Source organism: Zea mays, chromosome 2 (genome assembly GCF_902167145.1).
Source record: "Zea mays cultivar B73 chromosome 2, Zm-B73-REFERENCE-NAM-5.0, whole genome shotgun sequence".
Classification (NCBI taxonomy): domain Eukaryota; kingdom Viridiplantae; phylum Streptophyta; class Magnoliopsida; order Poales; family Poaceae; genus Zea; species Zea mays.
Window position 1 is genome coordinate 212,320,304 of NC_050097.1, and position 24,531 is coordinate 212,344,834.

General features: G+C 42.2%; 2 protein-coding genes across 7 annotated transcripts; both read left to right on the plus strand.

Moving 5' to 3' along the window:
* Positions 1–2,993: 2,993 nt before the first annotated feature.
* LOC100384761 (uncharacterized) lies at positions 2,994–9,897 on the plus strand. Its single transcript, NM_001177219.1, has 5 exons — positions 2,994–3,347; positions 6,402–6,451; positions 7,439–7,516; positions 7,702–8,560; positions 8,978–9,897. The coding sequence occupies exons 1-5, from the start codon at positions 3,189–3,191 to the stop codon at positions 9,608–9,610; spliced, it is 1,779 nt and encodes a 592-aa protein (NP_001170690.1). The 5' UTR covers positions 2,994–3,188; the 3' UTR covers positions 9,611–9,897.
* Positions 9,898–10,030: 133 nt separating this feature from the next.
* On the plus strand, positions 10,031–18,854 carry LOC100502312 (DUF707 superfamily protein). Of its 6 annotated transcripts, none has more exons than XM_008670340.4 (16): positions 10,031–10,396; positions 11,515–11,621; positions 11,745–11,864; positions 11,959–11,994; positions 12,113–12,247; positions 12,389–12,472; positions 12,539–12,657; positions 12,802–12,903; positions 13,736–13,852; positions 13,934–13,984; positions 14,165–14,231; positions 15,232–15,285; positions 15,702–15,791; positions 17,896–17,961; positions 18,061–18,093; positions 18,318–18,803. In XM_008670340.4, the coding sequence occupies exons 3-16, from the start codon at positions 11,775–11,777 to the stop codon at positions 18,447–18,449; spliced, it is 1,176 nt and encodes a 391-aa protein (XP_008668562.1). In that variant the 5' UTR covers positions 10,031–10,396; positions 11,515–11,621; positions 11,745–11,774; the 3' UTR covers positions 18,450–18,803. The 6 variants fall into 6 exon arrangements, 4 of the variants coding, with proteins under 4 accessions (XP_008668562.1, XP_008668563.1, XP_035820882.1 ...); NM_001363263.1 differs by having other exon boundaries at positions 10,083–10,396; positions 13,931–13,984; positions 18,318–18,754; XM_008670341.4 differs by lacking the exon at positions 15,232–15,285 and having other exon boundaries at positions 13,931–13,984; positions 18,318–18,854.
* Positions 18,855–24,531: the final 5,677 nt, after the last annotated feature.

Below are 24,531 nucleotides of genomic sequence, written 5' to 3' on the forward strand. Positions count from 1 at the left end.
TGTCGCGCCGTACAGTAGGTCAGTAGGACAACTTGGATTAACTTTCCCGGGATGCGGGACGAGGGCAAGATGATCCGTGATTAATTACTGACTGGGTCAGCGATGCGCATGAGGGCAGCCGTCACTCCTCGACGGCAACATCCGTTTTGGATCGCAGTAATAAAATCCACCATGATTAGGATTCGGTCAGGAATCTCAGAATTTGAACACGCGGCGTTGCGGTCCTGTTCTGGTGCCAGTGCGTGTCCATCGCCGGCTGCGGGGCCTGACATGGACCCCTAGCGGCTAGCGCTGGCCATTGTTTAACTAACTTTTCAGAAAGTATAGGTAGATACAGCGCCGTTTAGTTCTTGTTTGGTTATTTCCGATTCACATATTAAAAACAAATTATAAAAAACTTTATCTTATTTAAGATTTAAATTCGCTCAATTCACATAGATTAAAATTAAACCAAACATATCCTTAATATTGATGTTATTATTCCACCTCTTTATAGTTTATAAACATTTTACTTTGCATGACAGTTGTCGGAACGCACCTTATTTCATCACGAAGCACCTGAAGTGCACGAATCTGGATCAGTAATGGGGTGTTTGGTTTGAGGAATGAGATGGTCAATTATCTTCTCACTCCTCACTTTTTGTTTGGTTTGTGGAATGAAATGAGTTAATCCATCACCACCTCATTCCTAATAGTTAGTTATTTAGTACTAATATGTGGAATGTGGTCATTCCACCAAATTTAAGGAATGGACCTATAATGCATCATTTCATTTTGGATAGAGTTATTTCTCAAACCAAACATCTCATAAGTGATCGAAGTGACATTTACATTTCGGTGTAGTTATGTTGGAGCTTCTAACAGGGCGTCAACCATATGACAGGTAACATTAGCAATAAAGAACACCGATCGATTTTTACACACTCATCTGTCACATTTATTTTTCTCGAAGATGATTTCTATATTCTGACCTAGGGAATCTAACAACTTCACTTGGAACTGAATCTGCAGTTTTCACGTCCACGAGCTGAACAACATCTAGTGCGATGGGCCACTTCTCAACTCTCTGATATTGATGCCATTAGCGAAGACCGAAGATGGCTGAGACCCCTCAATTCGAGGGTAATGTTCTGAAAAGGCATTGTCCCGTTTCGCTGACATTATTAGCCGCTGCATTCAGGTAAAAAACAATTGATCCTACATCTGTCTGTCATCCTCGCCACACAAAGGCATGCGGTGTGTTTGTTGCCAAAAAAATAAAAAGTTATGCAGCGTGACTAACTACCTTAAACTTTATGCAGCATGAACCGGAATTCAGGCCACCAATGTCTGAAGTTGTACAGGACTTCAGATGCAATTTTCAAATGCAATTTTAGGCAGCGGTCCATGTTTCTGGACTCTTACTCCTGTGACAACTGTATTCTTCAAGTTGAAGAGACGGCCATTCACCTTTTTTCAGATGCAATTTTGCTAAGAGATGTTGGTCCTTGGTTGGAATCTCTCCTTCTCGTTCTGCGGATTTATTCAACACCATTTTAAGAATCAGAAGACGTTGGCAAGTCCCTTGGAAACTTGAAGCCATAATCTTATTGACCTGGGGCATTTGGAAATGCAGAAATAATTGGGTGTTCAATGAGACCCCGCCCACGGTGGAAGGTTGTCGAGATATGTTCAAATCTGAAATGAATCTTCTTAGTCATCGAGTTAAGCCAGTAATATGGGATAAAATTAGAGTCTGGCTTCTTTATTCTGCTCTGTAACTCTAATTTTTTTCTTCTGTACTCACCCTCCTGTATCTTTACCCCACTCTTGTTTCCTTAAGCAATAAAATACTGTAGGCCCCCCTACATTTAACCTTTACTTCAAAAAAAAGTTGTACAAGACTTAACTCAAGCATGGTAAGCAGTGTATCAAGGGCTTTCATGTAGGAAGGGGAAAATGTGGAGGCCCGTGCTTAGAATTCAAGAATGCACCTCGTTTTGGAGCTTCTTGCCAGATCCAGTTCTTTAGCCACGTTGCAAGACGCTTTGATGATCATTGATGGTTGATGCGGTAGTAGTAGGATATTTTGGCCAAGGCAAGATGGATGGAACACAGTAGCAGGATGCAAAGACTGCACCGCGTTTTGTCCATTGCCATTTGCCAGTAATGTTCCTCTGAATATCTGATGATCATTGTTGTAATTCTGTAGTCTGAAAAATACATTTCTCAGTGCCCGGTTCCAGATCACTTGGTGTGATTAAGCGTGGTTATCTAGACTATAATGTAAATACCAAGAAGTCTAACAAATATATTAGACCATTTGTGATCCTATTGACGATTGATTTCACTCCACGTCCACCGTTTGTTGAGATGCCGCTGAAAATTTTCTGGTCCAATCCATGCTTGTCGTCCACCCCTGCAATCCAATTCCATTTGGAGACTGGTTTAGAGCTTGTTCGGTTATTTTCAATCCATATATATTGGAGGGGATTAATATGGATTGACAGAGATTTCATTTTATAGGAATTAAAACATCCTTAATTCCCCTCAATCTATATGGATTGGAGTAGAACCGAACTCGCCTAGTTTGGATACTTTAGTAATTAAAGAGATTAGAGTTAATTGAGATGTATTGTGGGAGTTTTTGATTTATTGGAGATTTATACACTCTCGAATCCTTCCAAACCAATTTAATACTAGAGTACCTAAACTAGCCTTTAATGGATAAATAAATGGAGGGAATTTATAGAAGAGACTCTAGATCCCTCCCCTCTATTTTACTGTCCGCTAAACCAGCCCTCACAGACCCTATTCAAGTCCCCGTCGGGTCATACGATTCCGAATTCCAATGCACTACTACACTGTCGCAACGGGAAGAAAAGATGGAGGTGTGGGGGCCCACCAACCAGGTCCCCACGTCACGCACGCTCTCCCGCCCGAGTCCGAGGCGCCGCACAAAACCACAAACCACCCAGACCCAGGAATAGGATAGGAGCCCATAAATGAAAATCCATCATCCCACGCCACGCCCACGCGAACTAAACCCGAAAAAACAGCAGGCGGGGCAGGGAAACCAGAGTACCATACCACCGCCCCGATACCGCGACGACCCGACACCTCGTCCACCTCTCCTTCCGAGTTCCGACTCATACTGGCTATCCACCGCCTGTCTCTCAGGCGATCAAGTCGACCAGAGCCGGCAACCGATGGTGGTGGTGGCGGTGGGAGGGGGCGGCGGCGGCGGTGGCTGGGGGACGTGGGAGGAGCTGGTGCTGGGCGGCGCAGTGCTCCGGCACGGGAGCGCCGCGTGGGCCACCGTCGCCGACGAGCTTCGGACCCGCTCTCCGTGCACCTTCTCGCCCGAGGTACGTACCCCGCACCCTGTCAAACCCTAGCTCGTGTTTACAGCTCCAGACCAACTAGGATACGGATTAGGACATGGCCCTAGGGCCCGATCGGCGCCGAATAACTGTCTCGACCTAATATTGAGGATAGGGTTTCATGGCCCTACCTTTGCGTTTGATTTTGCAATGCCCGTAGAGCTATGCGATTCTATAAATGCTGAATATCTGTGATCGAGATGGTTTCTTGCTGAGTAGGCTGTGCGATTTACAATGCAATGATTTTGAGTTGAACAGAGGGGAGCCCAGAAATAACCATGTGTGCATTAATGAAGTGCGATACAGTAACTAGCAATGGCATGACGATGCACATTGCATGGTTTCTGCACAAATTTCTGCTTACATGTTATTATAGCCATTGAAATTGTGTGCACTATTTGCTTATTTTCAAGTTCACACAAGAGGAGCACACTATTAATTATTATGTTCGGTTAGGGGTGGATTGAAGGGGATTGGAGGTAGGGATGGTAGTGGGTAAGGTACCCAATGGGCACACCGCACACAAAGCCATACCCGTACCCACTAGAGAAAAATGCCTCATACCCGCTACCCATCATGGGTACAAAATTACGCCATACCCATACCCACCATGTGTAGCGGGTACCCATACCCACTAACATTATAGTAGACATGATCATTTGAATCGTAAAAGTAAGTACCAAATACAAAACATTGAAACCCCATACCTCATCAATATAGAAAGATGCTAAAATAACATACTATCTTTTTCACAGGGTCAACAACATTCAACATTAAATGGAAACATCATACAAGCCCATGCACATAGTTATTAAGGCGGTAAGGCGAGGTGCGGCGTTCCGCCACCTTCTGGACGCCTAGGCAAATTAGGCGCGTGGCGAGGCGACGCCTTATGAACATAGGCTAGACGAGGATACACACAAATCCTAACACTATAGCGGCACAAAAATTAGAAGGATCAAAGAATACGAACATTTTTGTTGTCCAATCTTGAGATGTACTCTCCACTCCCCCTTTTGCAGTTGTTGTTGCCCAATGGCGGAGGACGTCGAAAAATCAAGGTGTTGCTAACACAATGGCGAATGAAAATTCACGACACAATTTAAAGCAATTCATAGCTACAAAATAAGTGATATATATTGGAAAATACCTTATTAAAGAGTAATAACGACCACAATCCATTTATAACCAAATGCCATATATCGAATAAAATCTGAAAAAAGAAAAATAAGTTAACAATTGCAAATTGAAGTAAAAATTGTTGAACAAGTGAAATAAGAATATACCTATAGTTGAGTCCAGTTCTAGGAGACCTAGGCAATTGCGTTTGTCTAGTTTTCTTGTTTTGAAATGCCTTCTTAATTTTCTGAAGATCGAGTCTTTTAAAAATCTCCCTTTCAATGTAGCACACCATCAAGTCATTTAACCAAGACATCTTGTTGCACAACTCAGTCTTAATAATCTTCATAGCAGAGAAGGCTCTTTCAACTGTTGCAGTCGCCACTGGTAACAACAATGTTAACTCAATAAGTCTATATACCAATGGAAACACAATACGTCTCTCAAGTTGAACCATTGTCTTTGATAGGCACGCAAGATCATAACAAGCTTTGAACTCTTCAATTCTTCGTACATGAATAATAAAAGTTCTTAGCTGATCTTTTATAGTCTTGCGATCATCAAAAGAAAAATCATTATAATAGATACCCGCGAGCCGAGCAAGCTTATTCACATCAAACTTAGAGAATGATTCCTTGGGTCAAGACAAGAAAAACACACAAGCAACTCTGAAGGTAGGTCATTAAAGCGATGATCGAACTCTGTGGTGATAGAATCTATAGCAGCATAGAAAGTATCAACATGATAAAAATGTTCTGTGGTAATATTGTTTCTCCCACCTTTCCTTGATCGACCAAAACGTGGTACAACATGACTCATATTTGGATTTGGTATTGGGATATCATTTGCAAGGCAGAATGTTGTGGCTTCTTCCAACAATGGCTCCCAACCATCATTTCTCAAATTAATCAAGCGTGTTCTGACATCAACATCGCCTTTTCCTAGTTGGACGTGATTCCGACGTCCGACGACGCCTAGGCGACGCCTTTCGGCTTCAGGCGGACGCCCTACAGGATCCTGTTCAGGCGTGGCCGACGCCCAGTTCCTTTCGCCGCTCGGACGCCTAGGCGTCGCCTCAAAGACCATGCCCATGCATGAGAAAGAACAAGTCCCTTAATCCGAACCCACATGTCATATGTTAGCGGGTCTCCCATTGGGTAGTGGGTATGGGGCAAAAGAGAACATACCCACGCCCACCATACCCGATGGGTATAACAAATGACCCAATAAAATACCCATGGGTATTAAAATCCGCCATATCCGTGCCCTAAAAGGGTTTTTACCCATCGGATATCGGGTACCCATTGCCATCCTTAATTGGAGGGATTAAATCCTTTGCTAGTCAAATTTGAATAGGAAGGGATTTAATCCACCTCAATCTCTTCCGATCCGAATACAACCGAACAAGGCCTTAGGCGTCAGCTATTTTCTTAGAAACAAGATAATTTTCCATGCAGCAGCCTTTCCCGACTTGCTTGGGAAAAAAGGCTCTATTGTTGCTGCTGTATGATTTCGTAGGCATTTTTGGGGTGATACTACTATGTTGCCTTTTTTAACAATGAAATGTAATAGAAACTTGCCTAACAATATGGTTTTTTTGTGCAGTTTGTTTTACGCATCAAATTGTTTCTGATTGCATTGCAATTAGGGGTGGTAATGGATCGCGATCCAAATGTCTCTTCACAATTTATTAGGGCCCTAAATTATTTATAGTTCAAAAATGAATAGAAATAAAGCCCGATCTTAATTCGATCCGATCCTTAAGTTCTATAGTGTAAAATTTGGGGCCCATTGTCACCCCTAATTGCAATTGAACTGTTTTATACTTTTATTATCATCTTGAAGTTATGGCAGACTGATGAAGTGGTTGTTGTTAGAATTACTTACCATTTCTTTGCTTACAGTTGTTAATATCTGCAGGAATGTGAAGCAAAATTTGCAGAGATACAGTTGCGGTACTCTGCGTGCAAGTAAGTGTATACTTGATTGTGTCATGTTCATACTATGTGCCTTCTTGTACATTACATGACCTTGCAAATTGGATGAGTGGCATAGAATACCTACTGGTTATCATTATATATTTAGAGAAGTTGAAATAATATGAATTTTGAGCCTTTGTCAGGAGCTGAATAAGAACTCTGTGAATCTTTAAACATAACTGTCGGGTGGAGTCTTTGCTGTTTTGGTAAAAGATAACATGTAAGCAGCGTGCTACATTTGGATCATATTAGACAGTACTTCATCTCAAATTATAGTTTATTTTAGCTTTGCGCCTTTGTCCTAATTCAAACTTGTCTAACTTTGACCAATTTTATAGAAAAATACATCAACATCTAGAATATCAAATTATTTTCGTCAAATTCTTCATGAAATATGTACCGGTCCTCTAAGGACCTCTTATTTCTCTTTTCTTAATATAATGATGCGCATTTCTCTTGCGCGTTCGAGAAAAAAAGAAATATATCTTGGTAGTACATTTGATTGATCTTGTAGATGCTAATGTATTTTTCTAAAAACATGGTCAAAATTAGAGGTTTGACGTAGGACAAAACTAAAGTGAACTATAATTTGGAACATCGGGAGTAGTTGCTGATCATGTCTGCTTCTGCACTAGACAGTCAGAAATGCCTGCACTTCTTTCTATTCGCATGTTGGTGATTCAAGTTTTTAAATTTGCATCTTACACTATTTCACAAGTAAAGATCACCAACCTCAGTTTGAAGAAAAGATAATATACAATGAAGAGAATAAAGAGGGAAATACTAAAACATAGAGCTCTTAGTGATCAACAACCTCAACTTTAAGATTGGATTCTCAATCCTGTAAGCAATAAGTTATGCATACAACAATGCAGGCATTGCGCTGCCTTTCAGATGGCTGCAGTTGAATAGATAACTCTGATGTGAAGCATCTTATATCTTTTCTGAGTTCCGATCATCTTAATTGCTTCAATGCAGTGCTTGGTATGAAGAGCTTCGTAAGCAGAGAGTTGCTGAACTGAAAAGGGAATTGGAGAAGTCAGAAAATTCTATTGGGTCAGTGACAAGTTGTTCACAGAGCAATTTTGAATTTCAGTTGAGCTATTTAATATTTATATTTTGTTTTATTGTTGACTATCCCAGAACCCAGATGCAATCTTTGTTGATTGTTTTTCATCCAAGCAAGCCACTGTGATGCTTTGCCAACTTTTTGGTAATGTGTGATCTTTTTACTCTTCCAGATCCCTCCAATCTGTGATTCAAAGCCTCAGCAATAGCAAACACGTTGATGGGAGTTCTGAATGCCGCACCAGTCATACTGAATCATGTCCACATTCTGAAAATACAGCAGATACTAATTCCTCAGGTAAAGAAACGTCCAGGGATAGATCATCAGCTGCTAGTTTCACAGAGGAAGCAAGCAACAGTCAGAAATCTCAGAAAGTGCAGCAGTGTGATACTGATTCAATTCAAGTTATCAATCCATCACCAGACGAGTCATATCCCCAGGCCCAAGTTGAAAAGGTCGGTCCCAAAGATGGCTTGCTTTGGGGTTCTAGAAAACAAAGAGTAATGAGAGCTAGAAGGACACTTCTGAAAGCTGGTGATAGTAGTGGGGATGGTGAGCCTACATCTACAGCATGCATACAGGGGGAGGGTTTGTCCAAAGGCTGCATGAAGAACTTCAAAACTCAAAACTTAGAATCAGTTGTTGTGAAGAAGGGTGTGAAAACTCCAAAGGTAGAATCTGATGTGATGAATAAGGATTTGAAAACCCTAAATGTAGGATCTGGTATAATGAAGAAGGGCTTGAAAGCTCCCAAAACAGAATCTGATATGATGAAGAAGGGCGTGAGAACTTCTAAAGCAGAGTCTGATGGTATGAAGAAGGGGATGAAAATACCGAAAGTAGAACCTGATGTTATGGACTGGAAAACTCCCAAAGCAGGATCTGATGTTACGAAGAAGGGCTTGAGATCTCCAAAGGCAGAATGTTGCCAGCCTGTGATTGAGAGCGTTAAACTAAAGCTGGCAGAGATTTTGAATACTATATCAACTCAAGATGACTGCAAAATGTTGCAACACCAACTTGATACCCAGGTATGATAGGTTCACCGAGTTTCATCAATTTTGTTTTTGCAGTGCCTCAGTGATGGTCTAAATTATCTCTCTCTCTCTTCTCTCTCTCTCTCTCTCTCTCTCTCTCTCTCTCTCTCTCTGTGTGTGTGTGTGTACTATAATGACTCCTTAGGTCATTTGAGAGATGGGATACTTCATGTGGGTGCTAATAATTTTAAGACTACTATTAAAACTGTTCCACTTTTTTTCCTGCTAGTTACTCAGCTAAGATTTTTGTGGGGTTTTAATGATGGTTATTTTCTCACTAGCTGGCTATAGTTGATTGTTTTACTTTTCAAGTTAATTGTTCCATCAAATCATTCTCAAGGTCTGTGAAATAGCGTGAACACTTATGGTCTGAATTTCATCTGACTCCTTACCATTCGTCTATATATACAGAGGAAAAGAGCTAGATATAAGAAGATGATTCGCCGGCATATGGACTTCCGAATGCTTCACTCTAAGATCAAGAGTGGCGCAATCTCTGGCACCAAGGAGCTTTTGAGAGATATACTTATTTTCATCAATAATGTAATAACCTTCTATCCGAAGACTACATTAGAGCACATGGCTGCGGTTGAGCTTCGTGACTTTGCATGCAAAACTGTGAAGCAGAGTGCAAGCTTGTTCTTGAAAAGCCATCGAGAGACCAGAACAGCTGGTGCCCCTGTAATAAAGAAGAATGCTCGAGCCCTGCATTTTTCAAGAACAAGCTTGCACTCTGGGGATGCAAGGGCAAGCAAGGTTTCTTCAAGGGATGCTGCTGCCAAGGAAGGGGATGGCAAGAGACCTTGCAGTGATGAGCTGGCTAATCAAAAGACTACAAAGAGAAATGAGCCAGCCAAGAAGAGGGGTGTGGGTCGGCCTCCAAAGAGTGGGCAGAGGATTGCTGGGGCACAGGAAAATAGCCCCATCAAAGGCAGGAAAAGTAGCGCTGGGGCACAGGTAGATAGCCCCAGCAAAGGCAGGAAGAGGAGTGTGGAAGCACATGATGATAGCTCCAGCAAAGGGGGCAAGAGGAGCCGGCGGTGAAGCTACCATCAGCTCAATGCCGGTGAAACTGTGTACAGCTTAACCATATATCATAGGCTGTTCCCTTCCGGTTTGTTTACCTGACAAAAAAAAGTTATTGTCCCAGTATTCAAACTGATGTAACAGGAAGGGTTAGTTGTTTCTGATGTTGTTTTGTAAGGAGTAAGGACAATTAGAAGGGAACCCTCATTTTTATATTGAGATTATCCGAGTTAGGCTATACATATCTGACCATGTAATGCTTATAGTAGTTTAAGTTGTTATACCATGTGAACTGATGCTTGAACACCGAAGTTACCTATCATCAGTCTGTCACACTGAACCAGATAAGAGCAACGTCAGGGATGGGCTGATGGCGATCCGCTCGTGGGCCGTGCGTCACCGTCTAGCACACGCGCCAGCGCAGCGCAGCGACGATGAACCAATAAACCGAGCGGAAAACCCGGTCGCGGAGGAGGCCGCGTGGGGCGCGCGCGCGAGCGAGCTGTGAGCATCGCCGTTCCTCTCGCGCTCTCGGCTGTCTCGCTCCTTCCCGCGGTCGCCTCCGCCCGTGCCCGTGCCCGTGCCCCGTCCCAACTCCCACCCAACATTTCCCAATCCCTCCGGGCTCCGGCACCGCGAGATGTTTCGTTAGCCATTCCCACGACACAATCAGCACCACCGGTGCCCTCGCTGCCAAGGCGCCCGCTCGTGTGACGAGTGGCGCTCCACCACCGCCCATTGCGCGCTCAGCTCCGAGGCCTCCCGCTCGCCGCGGCATCATCTCCGGCTCCTCCCGCCGCCGTGGTAATTCGTTTTGTTCTCCTCACTCAATCCGATTGTTCAGATATCCGTGTGCTACTGCACCTGGTATATCATGGATTGGTTCTGATCGTGCCTTGGGACTTGGGTGCTCTTACCTGTCTGTAATTGGGATTTGGGAAACGATCTCTTGGGGTTGGGGCGCCCTCGTTATCCCGAGGTGCCCCCAGACCTGTAAACTGGAGAAGGTTGGGTTCATACAGTCATACTTCATAGAGCGTAGCGTAATTCGGTCTCGGCAGGCGCGTCAGTGTTCCCGCCCCATTTGGGCCTCGGCATCGATGCGCGCGTCACATCCCTTTGCCGTCAATTTGCTTCGAGGGGGCACTGCTGCACTCCGAACAAACAAAAGCGAGATCATGCATGATGCTTGCGCCAGACGTTCATCTATCTATTCGTTCGAGATTTCGCCCCCTTGTCAACTTCCTCTCCTTTTCCGTTTCACCAGCAAAATTTGGAGAAAGCGATGCTAAAGTATTTTTCTTATCTGATGTGTGTGTGCGCGCGCGCCTGGAACCTGTTGATTTCAGGTTGTTTGACTGTGTGATCAATGTGTCCTGTGTGAGGTGTTTTGGTCCTTTTGCAAAGTTCGGCTGGGACAGGTCTCTGGAACTAAAAAAGTGTATTTTTAATATTTTTTCTTGAATATATAGGAGAGCTATGTATCTTTATATTAAGAAGAAGAAAAGTCCGTTACATGATAGTCTCCTATCCCGGACAAAATAGGAGACCGTAGACAAAACCACTAAAACTCTAAAGCTTACAAAAGACATGGTAAGACCTGACTAACAAACAGCCCAACATATTTTAAGTGCCTAACACGGATTGTGTACTAACAAATCTGACTAACACGGATGGTGTACTACCTCTTCTAGGCCTGGCCGCCTGGCTCCATCAAATACAATGGTGTTCCATGTTATATGTTAAGAAATTTCTCCTTTGTTCTGTGTGGTATGCCTGAACTTGAGCAACACGCCAAATCTTTACTTAGAACATATTTCGGGACCACCCAGAATGAAACGTGATGAGCCATTTTTTCCATTATAAAAATAATGGCATTATTCATTGTGCTGTTTTTTTATGACCTGCCATCCTGCAAGCAGGGCGTCATGAAATGAACCTGACTTGCTTGAGTTGCTTCTTGACACCATAAGAAGGCGATCCATCTGTTTCCAGTTGCACACAGAAAGCTAGTGCCTTGAAAGATAAGGTGAGTTTGCTTGTGTTCTTTTGATGATTACTTACTAGTGACATCTACATTTTCTGAACCCTTAAAGGGTTGGTTGAGTGCGAGGTCATGATACTATATTGCTACCTACTTTTGATCGTACAGAATGGTAAGGGGGGCGGTAGGTGTCCTAAGATGAAACTGCGGTTGCATCTGTTGGTCCTGTGCGTGATCATCATATTCCTGGTGTACAACATGGCTAGCTTTCAACATAAGCAGACATCGGTAACAACCAGTATCCCCTGGTTTATTGAAACAGGGTTCTGTGAACGTAAATATACCTAAAAGATTAATCTGATGTGATTATGCAACTTTACAGTCGGAAGCAAAATCCCATCCATTTGATACAGTGACGGTAGGTGAACGCATTTTTTCGTTAAAAACACCAGAAGATTTGGCTTTTCCCCCTATTAATCCAAATGCAGATTTTCCTCTGTTTCTAATTATGATTTGTGCTCCAATGTAAACATCAGGTCTCTGACAGAGATGCTGTTAAGTTGCCCCAAAAAGCTGAGGTTAGGATTGGTTATTTACCCCATGGTATAGTGGAGTCTAACTCCGACATGAAGTTGAAACCGTTGTGGTTGACAACAAGTGCGCAGTCAAAGGTTAGTTAAGTACAATATACCTGATGGACTTTTGAGTCCGGTACAGTATTTCTGTTGGTTTCACTTTTCAAACTCAACAATCATTAGCTGTTCCCACCTCCTAACCATTATTTAATGCTCTGAGTGTTTTGTTCCTAGCAGAAGTCTAAACAAAAAGATCACTTCTTGATTGCTATTGCTGCCGGTATAAATCAAAAGAAAAGTGTGGACGCTATAATGAAGAAGGTACTTCATTTACACCTCTGTGCAGTAATTGCACATAAAATTGTCATGTGACTCTTGATTCTTCAGTTTCTTCCAGAAAATTTTACAGCTGTATTGTTCCATTACGACGGGAATGTCAATGGGTGGAATGATCTACCATGGAGCAAAAGTGTGATACATATAGCTGCTTCTAACCAGACTAAATGGTATGTCATCTCTTCCTTTGCACTGAAATTCGGCATTTGTCTCTATTTTGCAACAAAAAGGGCATTTTCCACCCTTTAATTCTGAATTCTGATCTGATATCGTTTTAGCTTCAAGATAAGATGACAAGATATTTATTTTTATAGGTGGTTTGCAAAGAGGTTCCTCCATCCTGCTGTTGTGTCTATGTACCAGTACATCTTTCTTTGGGATGAAGACCTGGAAGTAGATAACTTTAATCCGAGAAGGTATTTTCTAATTGGATTACATGATACTAGCCCTATATTGTCAAACTTACCATTGCCTAGCAACAACAACAAAAGAGCCCTGCTTATTTGACTTTTAAATCAGGCTACTAGTAAAAAAACTCGACCTGCGGAGATAAGATAACCCCTAGACATTGCATTAAGAAGACTTCTCATGCAGGTCGAGAAAACCTACGAACTCTTGCTCCACCCGTACACAACGACACCGTAGCCCATGGAGAATGACCATGACTGAGCTGGGCCTTAGGCAGTGGCAGACCCAGCTGCTACACTAGAGTGTGCCAAGAAAAATATCAAAAAAAACAAAGATCATCAAGACTCGAACCTTGACTGCCAAGTTCAAAAGATAGTACTTACATCGCTATACTAACTACCATTATATGATCTTATGGTGTGTCGTGTCCCATATGGATCACCCGCCGCTGGGTCCGCCCCTGGCCTTAGGCATGTGAGTTTATGTGGGATAGATGAGGATAACCTTGGCCTAAAATTCGCTTCCATATGGTCTAACCCTCCTCAAGCTACCTAATCAACTCGGTTAGAAGCCCTTTCGCTCAGAAGCTACTAGTATAAAATGATAGTTTTTTGGATGTTTCTGCTGCCAGTGTCAGGTATGTGCTAGGTGCTAGGCGGCAAACAGTTTCTTGAAAGTATCCACCTTAAGTTCTTGTTCCAGATAGGAGAAACTTGTGAAGAAATGTCATATTATGCTAACCTTCTCCACACAAAAACACATGCACTCACACACAAAATGAGTTTGTTTGATCTTTTCATTTTTTGACACCAATTTAGCTAATGCATTGATTACTTTCAGGTACTTAAATATAGTTAGATCAGAAGGACTGGAGATATCACAACCAGGTCTTGATTCTAAGCTTTCTGAAATTCATCACCGAATAACTGTTCGTAAAAATACAGGGACCTTTCATAGGTAAGTTCTTGTAGTGCACCTTTTATTTTGGATTTTTTTATGTCATAACACAATGAAACATGATGTGTATTTTGATAGAAGAGTTAGTCGGGCTAACAAACGTTGTTTAAGAGAAGGACCGCCTTGTTCTGGGTATATTTTCTTTCCTGAACCCTTTTTTATGCTACAACAGATTTTTTTGCTGATTAGCTCTTTACATTTTTACACATAATAATTTTCACTAGAATTGTCTTTCTATTTACTAACCATGGTATATTTTGCGACAAATATGTTTGAGAGTTGTGGTTGACGTGGTAATTAATTGATCTATAGATGGGTCGAAGGCATGGCACCGGTTTTCTCAAAGTACGCTTGGCAATGTGTGTGGCACCTTATACAGGTAAACTTTGTTCTCATATGTATTCTTAACCATGTTGCACATCTGACTTTCTATTGTACCAGACAATATGTCTGTTTTTCTTCCAGTGATCCACAAATTCTGAGTATGAGTTGTACAAAATGGTATAGCATTAGATTTCCATGTGTAATGTTATTCCTTGGTATTTGGAGTCAGGGAACACTGGGAACAATGCGTAACTGTGTTGAGAATAGCAGGGGTGGGAACCCAAACAGGCAAAGCTAGTACATTTTTTAACCTAGGCTCTACATTCACCTCTCTTAGTGTTGAGTCTTCACATTTTATCTCTTTCTGAATGTGTTATGTATTTATATTTTGCTTCTTTCTGAAATAACATGGAGCGCAGAAGCAATAGATATATACAAGCTAGGAGTTAATTACTTGTCTCATTGGCTCACTGTTTTCAAGTCATCAGATTAATCGCGATGAGTCGTGATTAATCGTCCAAGTCGGTTTGGACCAATCGCGATTAATTGTCCAAGTCGTCCAACTAATCGTGATTAATCGTGCAAGTCGGTCAACCAGAACGACCAACAAGTCGTCCGACTTGAAAACAATGCATTGGCTACACTATATTTTTCGATTTATAATATTTACAAGTAAGGTCAGTTTTTATGCTACACTGGTTGGCATTTTGTGTCATTACTTGTGGAGAATTCTTGAATAGGTTCATGTTATTTCTGTGTATTCTGGTCGTAATTTTATAGGTATTTATGAACTCACTACAGTGCCTTCACATACTTCATGGCTCCATGCATTCACTACTGCAATTGTCAGGGACACAGGAAAATGGATCCACATTAGTTCATAGGTCTTTAAGCTGAGTACTTGATTGCTATGAGAAGGGACATTGCCATTTCATCAACCTGTTTTTGGATAAAATTTACTTTTTGTGATAATCTCCTTTGTCTTTTATGGTTTTACCTGATTAATTTTTATGGAGTATTCCAGCTATTAATATATCTACATTATATTTATTTAGAATGATCTTATACATGGATGGGGCATCGATTACAAGTTTGGGTATTGTGCTCAGGTTTGATAAAATTGTTCTTCAAGTAACTGTGGCATGCCTTATAGTTTAATTTTATCTAAAGCACAAAGTATTGATTAAGTTGTTTGTTTGACCTTTATCCATGCAAGAATTATTGTTGTGAATTATGGATTATGATTGGTATTCACAAGAAAAATCATATAGCACTATTTTTTCATATATTCAATTAATATATTTTTTCTATGGTAATCTATTGAAAGTGATCATGTTTTGGCCGAGGTTGATATACAAAGTAATATAAACATTTGTACCTCTTTATGCTCTTATTGTGCATCTAGCATCTTTTAATCTGTAATTTAGTCATCCTGAATTCGTGACCCAGTTGTCCAAGCAAACTTAGCCATTTTCTTTTTGGTCAAGACTTCAAATTAAACTATTTTTTCTTAATCTGCTTTCAGGGTGACAGGACAAAGAACATCGGCGTAGTTGATAGTGAATTTATAGTTCACCGAGGAGTGCAGACATTAGGAGGTTCTACAATAACAAAGGTTTGTCTTAACTTTTATTTTGTTATTGCAAGTTAGAACCTTGATATCTTATATGCAAAGCAATAGATCGTGGCAATATTTCAGTACACTCCATGAATTTGAGCTGCGTTTCCTAATGCAATAACACAATCTTTTTTTTTAGGAAACAGGAAGGGCTTGCCCCTACTGTATATATATATAAATAGATAAAAAAGTAGAACAGCCAGTCCAAACGAGAAAAAAAAAACAGAGATAGAGAGAAATTAAAGAAGCTATCTAGCCAGTCAGTAATGCTAGGAAATAACTCTTCGCACGATGCAAAAGCATAGTGAAATCATGTTTGAACTTAGCTTTACAAGCTTCCACAGAGAGTGGGACTTGCTTAAATATCCAATGGTTTCTCACCAATTTTGTGGACTCATTTATAGGGCGCAAATATCAGCGCAGGAAGGTTTAGTGGATAGAGGAGAGCTTTGTTTGAAAAATAACAGATCAGGCTTAGCTAGCCGATCTGCAGTCTGTTAGAGAATAACCAGGGGAGGAGGCTTATCCCCCAAGGCTGGCCAAGGGCTTATCCCTGAGTTTGTGGAAACCTTTGTTCTATAAAGAGGATCCTAGTTTGTAATAGGGTTTTTTTATCGAAGTAATCGGTTTCCCTACTGGGCGACAACTTCGGTCACCATTTTTTTTCTCGAACACGCAGGAGAGTTGCGTATCATTATATTAAAAGGAGAAATAAACAAGGTCCAAAATAGACCGGAGTACAAGAGACGCCTTATGGCGGTCTAAACGTAACAAACATAAACTGATCTATCTATAAAGCTCTAATCCACGTCTGAGAGGGAGGCAGCAAGGGAGGACAATCCCTTGGCTCCAGTAGACTCTCACAGACGGCGCTCGTCCCCAACTTGAATTAAGAAATTAGCAATATTAGGGGAAAGGCCATCAAAGATGCATCTGTTTCTATGATTCTATAAACTGATTCCATAACAACAGTCGTGGAGGTCTTCTCTGCTGGTCCCTTAGACGCTGACACTTGGTTGGTGCCTTCTACCTAGTACGTGTGGTACTGGCAACACTGGCACGCGCATTCGTCTACGACGCGTTTCTAGGCGTGGCAAACCTGGAGCACGCCTCGTCCATGGCGGTTTGACAGCATCGTTCTCGGCATCGGCTACCTCCTCTACGACTGCCTAGACTGTGTCTCCGTCTTCGTCTATGGCGCCCTCCTACGCCGCCGTCACCCTGGCGCCTCCTGGCGCGCCGTGGGCCTTCCCGCGTACTACACCTGCATTCGCGACTTGTGCGGCTTGTCTTCTTCGGTGTCCTCGACAGCTACATCGACCACGTCCATAGCTACCCAACGCACGACGCCTTGACAACGCCTCGGCGCCCTTGCACTCGGCTATCTTGACATAATCGGCACAAAGGGCTATCATCTGCATAGGCTACTCCAGTCGCAGCATTCGCACCGTGTTTCGACTATGGGGGATATCTCCACTGTTCTCCAGTCTTTCGGTTCATATTGCTAACGCTACGACTGCAGGGGGATGTTAGAATATATTAGGCAACTCCTGATATGGTTGGTTTAGTATTGATTGTAATCCTGGGATAACCTTCCTTGTATCTAGGATAACCTTTCTTATCTTTAGGGTAGAGTTCTTGCCCTTCAAGTCATGTACTCCTGTATATTCTCCCTAGAGGCTCAATGCAATACCATCCACACATTGTACGTAATCTCTCCTTACACTCAGGAAAAAAAGGCTTCATCTATACTTGTGTGCATAATTCATACAATCCTTAATTAAGTTGTTTTATGAGAACAAAAGCCCTTTGTTTCCCCTTACTTTTATAGGTTCTTTTTCATCAGACTTCTGCATTTCTGTTATGGGAGTAATGGAAATGAGGTTGACCTCGGTTAAAAAAACCCTTTGTCATAATTGTTATTTTTTATGAGGTAAAGTTATGATGGGAACAGGGAATTGTCTTCGCTTGCAATGGAAATGTCTTTAGATAATACTATGCCTTGTGTTGTGTCTGTATCTTCACATCTTTTATATTGTGAATTTTCTTCGTGGATGTGCAAAATAATGTTAAATGTTTCCTCTGTTTTGAATTCTGGAAGGATGGTATTCGTGGCAAAAATGCCCAGTCACTCCGCCAGAAAGCAGCTCAAGTCCAAAAATCGAGAGTATGTTATGTGTGCCTGACACGTTAATGAAAAAGTTTGCTGCATACTTATGTTGCTGCATTTTATTCTGTGATCATGATATCTGTTATGACATACCAGGGGAGGGATCCTGGCCTTGATATGCGAACAAAGGTGAGCTAACAAAGCACTTGGTATACTCGAAAATTGTTGGCATAAGCCGAAAATTCAGAGTTCAAAAACCTGTCACTTCACTTGTAAAATTCTGTATGCCCTTTTTAACTTGCCAATAACAGCTCAATAATCAGTAGCTATCAGATTATGCAACGCATCAGAATTTGCAATCCATTAATCGATCAGTTCTCACAGTTTGCCACAATTTTGTTTCGACCTTGCAGATCCGGAGAAAATCACGATCGGAGCTTCGTGATTTCCAGAAGCGCTGGGCCCGGGCTGCAAGGGAAGACAGAACATGGGTTGATCCGTTTGCCCACTCCCGAAGAAAGCGGAGGAATAGAAACCCACAGTAGATAAGCATAATCATCATTGTTTAAGCTTGCACAGAATTCGTCTGCACCTACCATCTAGGGTGTGTTTGATATAGCTCCAGAGCAGAATTCTAAGGAGGAGCTAGCAAGAGTCTACTAAACACTCGTAACTCTAGAGTTGCAAACTCCATAAAGTTTTCAGAGTTGTAGTACATATAGTTGGAGTACTTCTTTTGCTGCTCTGAAAACTTAAAAAAACAACCTAGACGTGGAGTTTGGAGTTATTTATCCGCCACTGTCATTGGTTATGAGAAAATAATTTAAATCTGGAGTAGAGCTGCTTCATCCAGAGTTTTGAAGTGGAACTGCTCTAAAGTAGAACAGAGTTATACCAAACATGCCTTTAGTGTATATAATTGCATGGTTCGAGTGGGAGTTGTGAGCTCAGCCTCCTTGTATCTGAAACCGGATGTCATACGGACGAGCTAGTTTGTGTCCCTAATCTCAACTGGGACACTCTGCTTCCGAAAGAGCGTTGGGAGTGAGTGCATAGCATAACTCCAGAGGCACCCACCCCACTATAGCAATGAAAATTAGTGGTTCGATGCCTCGATTGCTGAGTCCATTGGTGCTGTCGTTGGCTACTTGGCTGACTCTCCATTTTGCTACCCTGTGATGGATTGTGCTTACCTTCAGAAAGAAAACCCAGCACAGCGAAAATGTCTGATCGGGCCTGGTAGCGAGAAAAAACAGAAGCGATGAACATGTCGCACGTCCTCGCAGCCGGTCGCCGCATCCGGTTCTTCAGGCAGCTTTCAGCACATCGTCCGCTTGTGTAGCGTGGGCGGCGTTCGGTATCAACCGTCACCTCTGTATGCTGTTTCAGTTTTTTTTTACTTCTCGCTGTTGCGGTAGATCGTAAAACGTCCAGCTTTTTAGTCGCTTCTATTAGAATCATTTTAGTTAAAACCGTCTAAAATTAATATAAATACATAATCAGACGAGTCATTGTGATAATAAAAACCATCTTTCTACATCTTAAATCCTATGATTTTTTTATCTACTTTGTATGTAATCTCCACGATACTTAGATTCTCTCTAAAAAAAGTCTTTAAAAAAGCTGAACCAAACAGGCTTAGTCTAACACTCCCGTCGTGACTGTCGGTCTGTATCAACCCTACTACTAAAAAGTTTTAATGGTACCGATCATGATCGATCGATATCGACCGTTTGTTGTTGACACGTGATGTTTTTATTGGTCTACGTTATTTTGGATCTTATTTAAAAAATCAAAAAAAAGAAATATTGGAATTCGGTCTATAAATAGAGGTGAATTTTTTGAACTCATTTACACATCCCATTAGGCTTGAATGAAATACTCGTAGCCTGTGAGCTCGTTCGACTCATGATCAATTCGACTTGTTTTACTTTTGTCACAGGTTGGGCTAGCATCTTAATTTGGTTTGTTGATGAGTCAGCTCCAGCCAAGCTCGAGCTGGGCTCGTTAGCTTGAACCATTTGTCAACACAACAAAGTCTGCACTTGCATTGGATGGACTAATAAGTGATGGACTATGTTAATTTGATGTTGGATTGATGTGGTATATAAAATTGTGAGTATTTTTTTGGTGTTAAATTATTTTAGAATTAACTAATAATTGATTATATTGTTGTATATATGTGTACATTGTATTTATTGTGACTCGCGAGCTAAAAAAGCCAGTTCACTTGCAAACAAGCCGAGTCGAGTTAATCATCTTGCTCGATTTCTTAACGAACCTAACTTTACATCCCACACTATTTTTCTATCACCTCATATTTATCCTCCTCTCGTTTATTCGAGTACATCATTGTTAAGATATCTTTGTCGAGTTCAGACATTGAGGTAGTTGATTTTTTTCCCTCTCTTCTCTCGTTATTCATTGTTTAAAAAGCCCAACAAAATAAAAAAATATATTAGAATCCGGTCTATAAAATAGAGGTAAATTGTTTGAACTCATTTACACATTCATACTTCAAATTTCTCTATGGCCTCGTATTTATCTCACTCTCATTTTATTCGAGTACATCATTATTAAGATATCTTTGTTGAGCTCGGACGTTGAGGTAGTTGATCTTTTTTATTCTCTCTTGTTATTTTTGTTAGAATTATAGGTATTTTTCATATCATTTTAATTCCATAAATTAACATTATAATGATGATAAATATCAAATAATTAATCATAGAAATCGTGATCTCAAATATATCCATAACAATATGGATCATGAGAACACAAAGCATATGAATCATATAAATCATATAAAAATGATAAGCATATAAACTGACTGAACAATTAAAAATAAACAGATAGAAACATAAACAGTATGACTGTAAAATTAAAACAGACAGATATAACATATTATAGTATGACAGAACAGATTAGATAAAATCATTGCTACATATAAAACAGCACAGATGAATATATAAAACATATATAATCTGCAGAACGTAAAACAGTAAGGAAATAAACTGATCATACCCTCCCATGCGCTCTGATGATCCAGATCCTTGTCCATCTTCCCTTGTCATGTCGCCAGAAAGAAGATGTTTTGGGCAGTCGCGTAGACGCTCCCCAAAAACCTAATTGTCGATCCCCCGTGCAAGGTCTCGAACGGCAAGGGCTTCGGAGGCACCTGCCCTCTCGCTGCTCTGTGCGCGCAGAGTCACGAGATGGAAATACTCTCACTTGCGGCTGGGCTGTGACTCTGAAATGGTTCTGTTCCCGTGTACCAAGTGTCAGGGGTTCTCCTCTACTTAACCTCTCGCAAAGGGAAGCTAAAGAAGAAGGGTCGCATGCGGCACGTCAGGAGACAGACAGCTGAAGGATAAGGGTCTCGCATGCAGCTGACGAAGAGACAGACAACTGAAAGGTTTAACCCGTAGTTGAAACTCCCGCGGTTAATGAGTGCTAAAAATTAACACAACCACACCACGCCCGCTCGCCGCCTGCCACGCCACGCCCGGCCCGGCCGGCGGCGGCGGCGCGCGCGCGCGTGGCACGCCTTTGTCCATTTCTTGACTTCTCAAATTAAGTGGAATAAATCCCACCATATAAGTCAAGCCAAAAGACTCTTGGACTTCCAATATGGTACTATTGGTATTCTCTACCATTACACACCATAGAGTTTATTCAATAAATAGGCCAAGCCCATAAAAGATCCAACAATCCCCACCAAACTCTAGGGTTTGTAATGATGAAGTATCAGAATCACAATCCTTTGATATACCAGTGTTTCGATGGAGACTGTTAAGTTGAACATCCATCTAGAATAAGAGTTTCACTCATTCACAACTGAACAATGGACTAAGCTTTGAATTGACAGTTTTGTGCGAAATGAGATTCACTCAAATCCTTTGCTGATACTAGGCTGCAAAAGGGCATTCCCGCTGTTTAGAAGCATATAAGTCACACTTCAGTGCCTTTCATGAGTATTTAGGGATTACCCAAGTCCCATAGATTGTGACCAGCAGTCTGACTCATATAGGTGTATTCCTCAGAAGATGTTCTGTAGGACAACATCTCACCTTTATAAGACTCTTGGAATACATTGAGGTAAAAACCATCCTGCCTTACAGATAGGAAAGATGTGCATCAGAAATGAGTTAAGGAAGGGATCTTTCCTCACAATCTACTCCTAGCTTGTTTCTCCACTCTACTTCACGGGATCTCTGATCACATAGAGCAGGTTACCACTAGAGTAGATTTCACATGGGTCTCATACCCATTTCTCTCGATGCACTTTCTATCACATTGTGTGACAGACCCTTAGTGAATTGATCTACCAGATTATTAGATGTGTGGACATAATCCACCGTTATAACTCCAGAGTTTTTCAGCTTTCTGACAGATTTCAATCTCCTCTTAACATGCCTTGTAGACTTTATGTTATTCCTAGAACTGTTAACCTTTGTAATCACAGTTTGGTTGTCACAGTTCATGGAAATTGAAAGGGAATTAGGTTTACACCTATTTCCTATACTAATTTTGGTGGTTGAATTACCCAACACAAATAATTGGACTAACTAGTTTGCCCAAGTTTATAAGTTCTACAGGTACAAAGGTTCATCATAAGCCAATGAAAAGACCAAGAAAAAGGGTTCAAACAAAGGAGCAAAGGGCCAACCGAAGGCACCCTGGTCTGGCGCACCGGACTATCCGGTGCACCACCGGACAGTGTTCGGTGCACCAGGGAAGGTCGACTTCAAACTCTTCACCTTCGGGAATTCTCGGAAGCCGGCGTGCTATAATTCACCGGACTGTCCGGTGTACATCGGACAGTGTCCGGTGCTCCAAGAGGTCGCGGCTCCGAACTCGGCAGCCTCGGGAATTCACTTCGGCTGCTCCGCTATAATTCATCGGACATGTCCGGTGTACACCGGACTGTCCGGTGTAACGACAGACCAACGGCTACTTCGGCGCCAACGGTCACCTGCCAGCGCATTTAATGCGCGCAGAAGTCAGGCACGCGTGGCATGGCGCACCGGACACTTTACAGTACATGTCCGGTGCGCCACCGGACATCCAGGCGGGCCCAGCAGTCAGAGTTCCAACGGTCAGAACCCTAACGATCGGGTGACGTGGCTGGCGCACCGGACATGTTGAGAGCACCTAGAGGGGGGGGGGGTGAATAGGTGATCCTGTAAAAAAAACTTCAAACTTATAGCCACAAAACTTGATTAGGTGTTAGCACAGTTTATGCCAAGTGGCTAGAGAGGAGTCAAAACACAATAACCACAAGAATCCAATCAAGCACAGAGTGACACAGTGGTTTTATCCCGTGGTTCGGCCAAGACCAACGCTTGCCTACTCCACGTTGTGGCGTCCCAACGGACGAGGGTTGCAATCAACCCCTCTCAAGCGGTCCAAAGACCCACTTGAATACCACGGTGTTTTGTTTTCCTTTCACTATCCCGTTTGCAAGGAATCTCCACAAATTGGAGTCTCTTGCCCTTACAAGTATATGATCACAAATGAAACACAGAGTAAGGGAGGGAAGCAACACACACAAATCCACAGCAAAAGCGCACACACACGGCCAAGAATCGAGCTCACAAGACTATCTCAGAGTTCTCACTTAGAACAGAGCTCGAATCACTTAGAAACACAAACGAATGCGCAGAGACTTAGTGTGGATGATCAAGAATGCTCAAAGGTTGCTTGTGTATCTCCTCCATGCGCCTAGGGGCTCCTTTTATAGCCCCAAGGCAGCTAGGAGCCGTTGAGAGCAAATCCGGAAGGCCATCCTTGCCTTCTGTCGTCGGGGGCACCGGACAGTCCGGTGCACACCGGACACTGTCCGGTGCCCGATTTGTTTCCTTAAACGGTGAAGACGACCGTTGCAGACCGTTGGCAGATCTGGCGCTGTTGGCGCACCGGACATGTCCGGTGCACACCGGACAGTCCGGTGCCGTCTTTCGACCGTTGGCTCGGCCACGTGTCCCGCGCGGATTGCGCGGCCGACCGTTGGCCCTGGCCGACCGTTGGCTCACCGGACAGTCCGGTGCACACCGGACAGTCCGGTGAATTTTAGCCGAAGTCGCCGGTCAATTTCCCGAGAGCGGCCAGTTTGAGTCGCGCCAGCCTGGCGCACCGGACACTGTCCGGTGCACACCGGACAGTCCGGTGCTCCAGACCGAGCTGGGTCTTGGCAGCACACAGCCAAGTCCCTTCTCCTTTTCTCTATTCTTCTTCTTTCTGTTTCTAACACTTAGACAAATATATTAGTACTTAAAACCAATGTACTAAGGCTTAGAAACATACCTTTACTTCATGATTTTCACCTTGTTCATCCATGTACATAAATTCCCAATTAAGCACATGTGTTGGCACTCAATCACCAAAATTCATAGAAATGGCCCAAGGGCACACTTCCCTTTCAATCTCCCCCTTTTTGGTGATTTATGCCAACACAACATAAAGCAAGTGGAACAAGTGCAAAATCACTTCAAATAAAAACTCAAATTGGTTTTTGATTCAATTTTGGCATATATGGATCATCCTTTGCCACCACTTGGTTTGTTTTTGCAAATCAAACTCAAATCTCTATCTATAAGTCAAACACACATATTGAGGCATAAAGAGAGT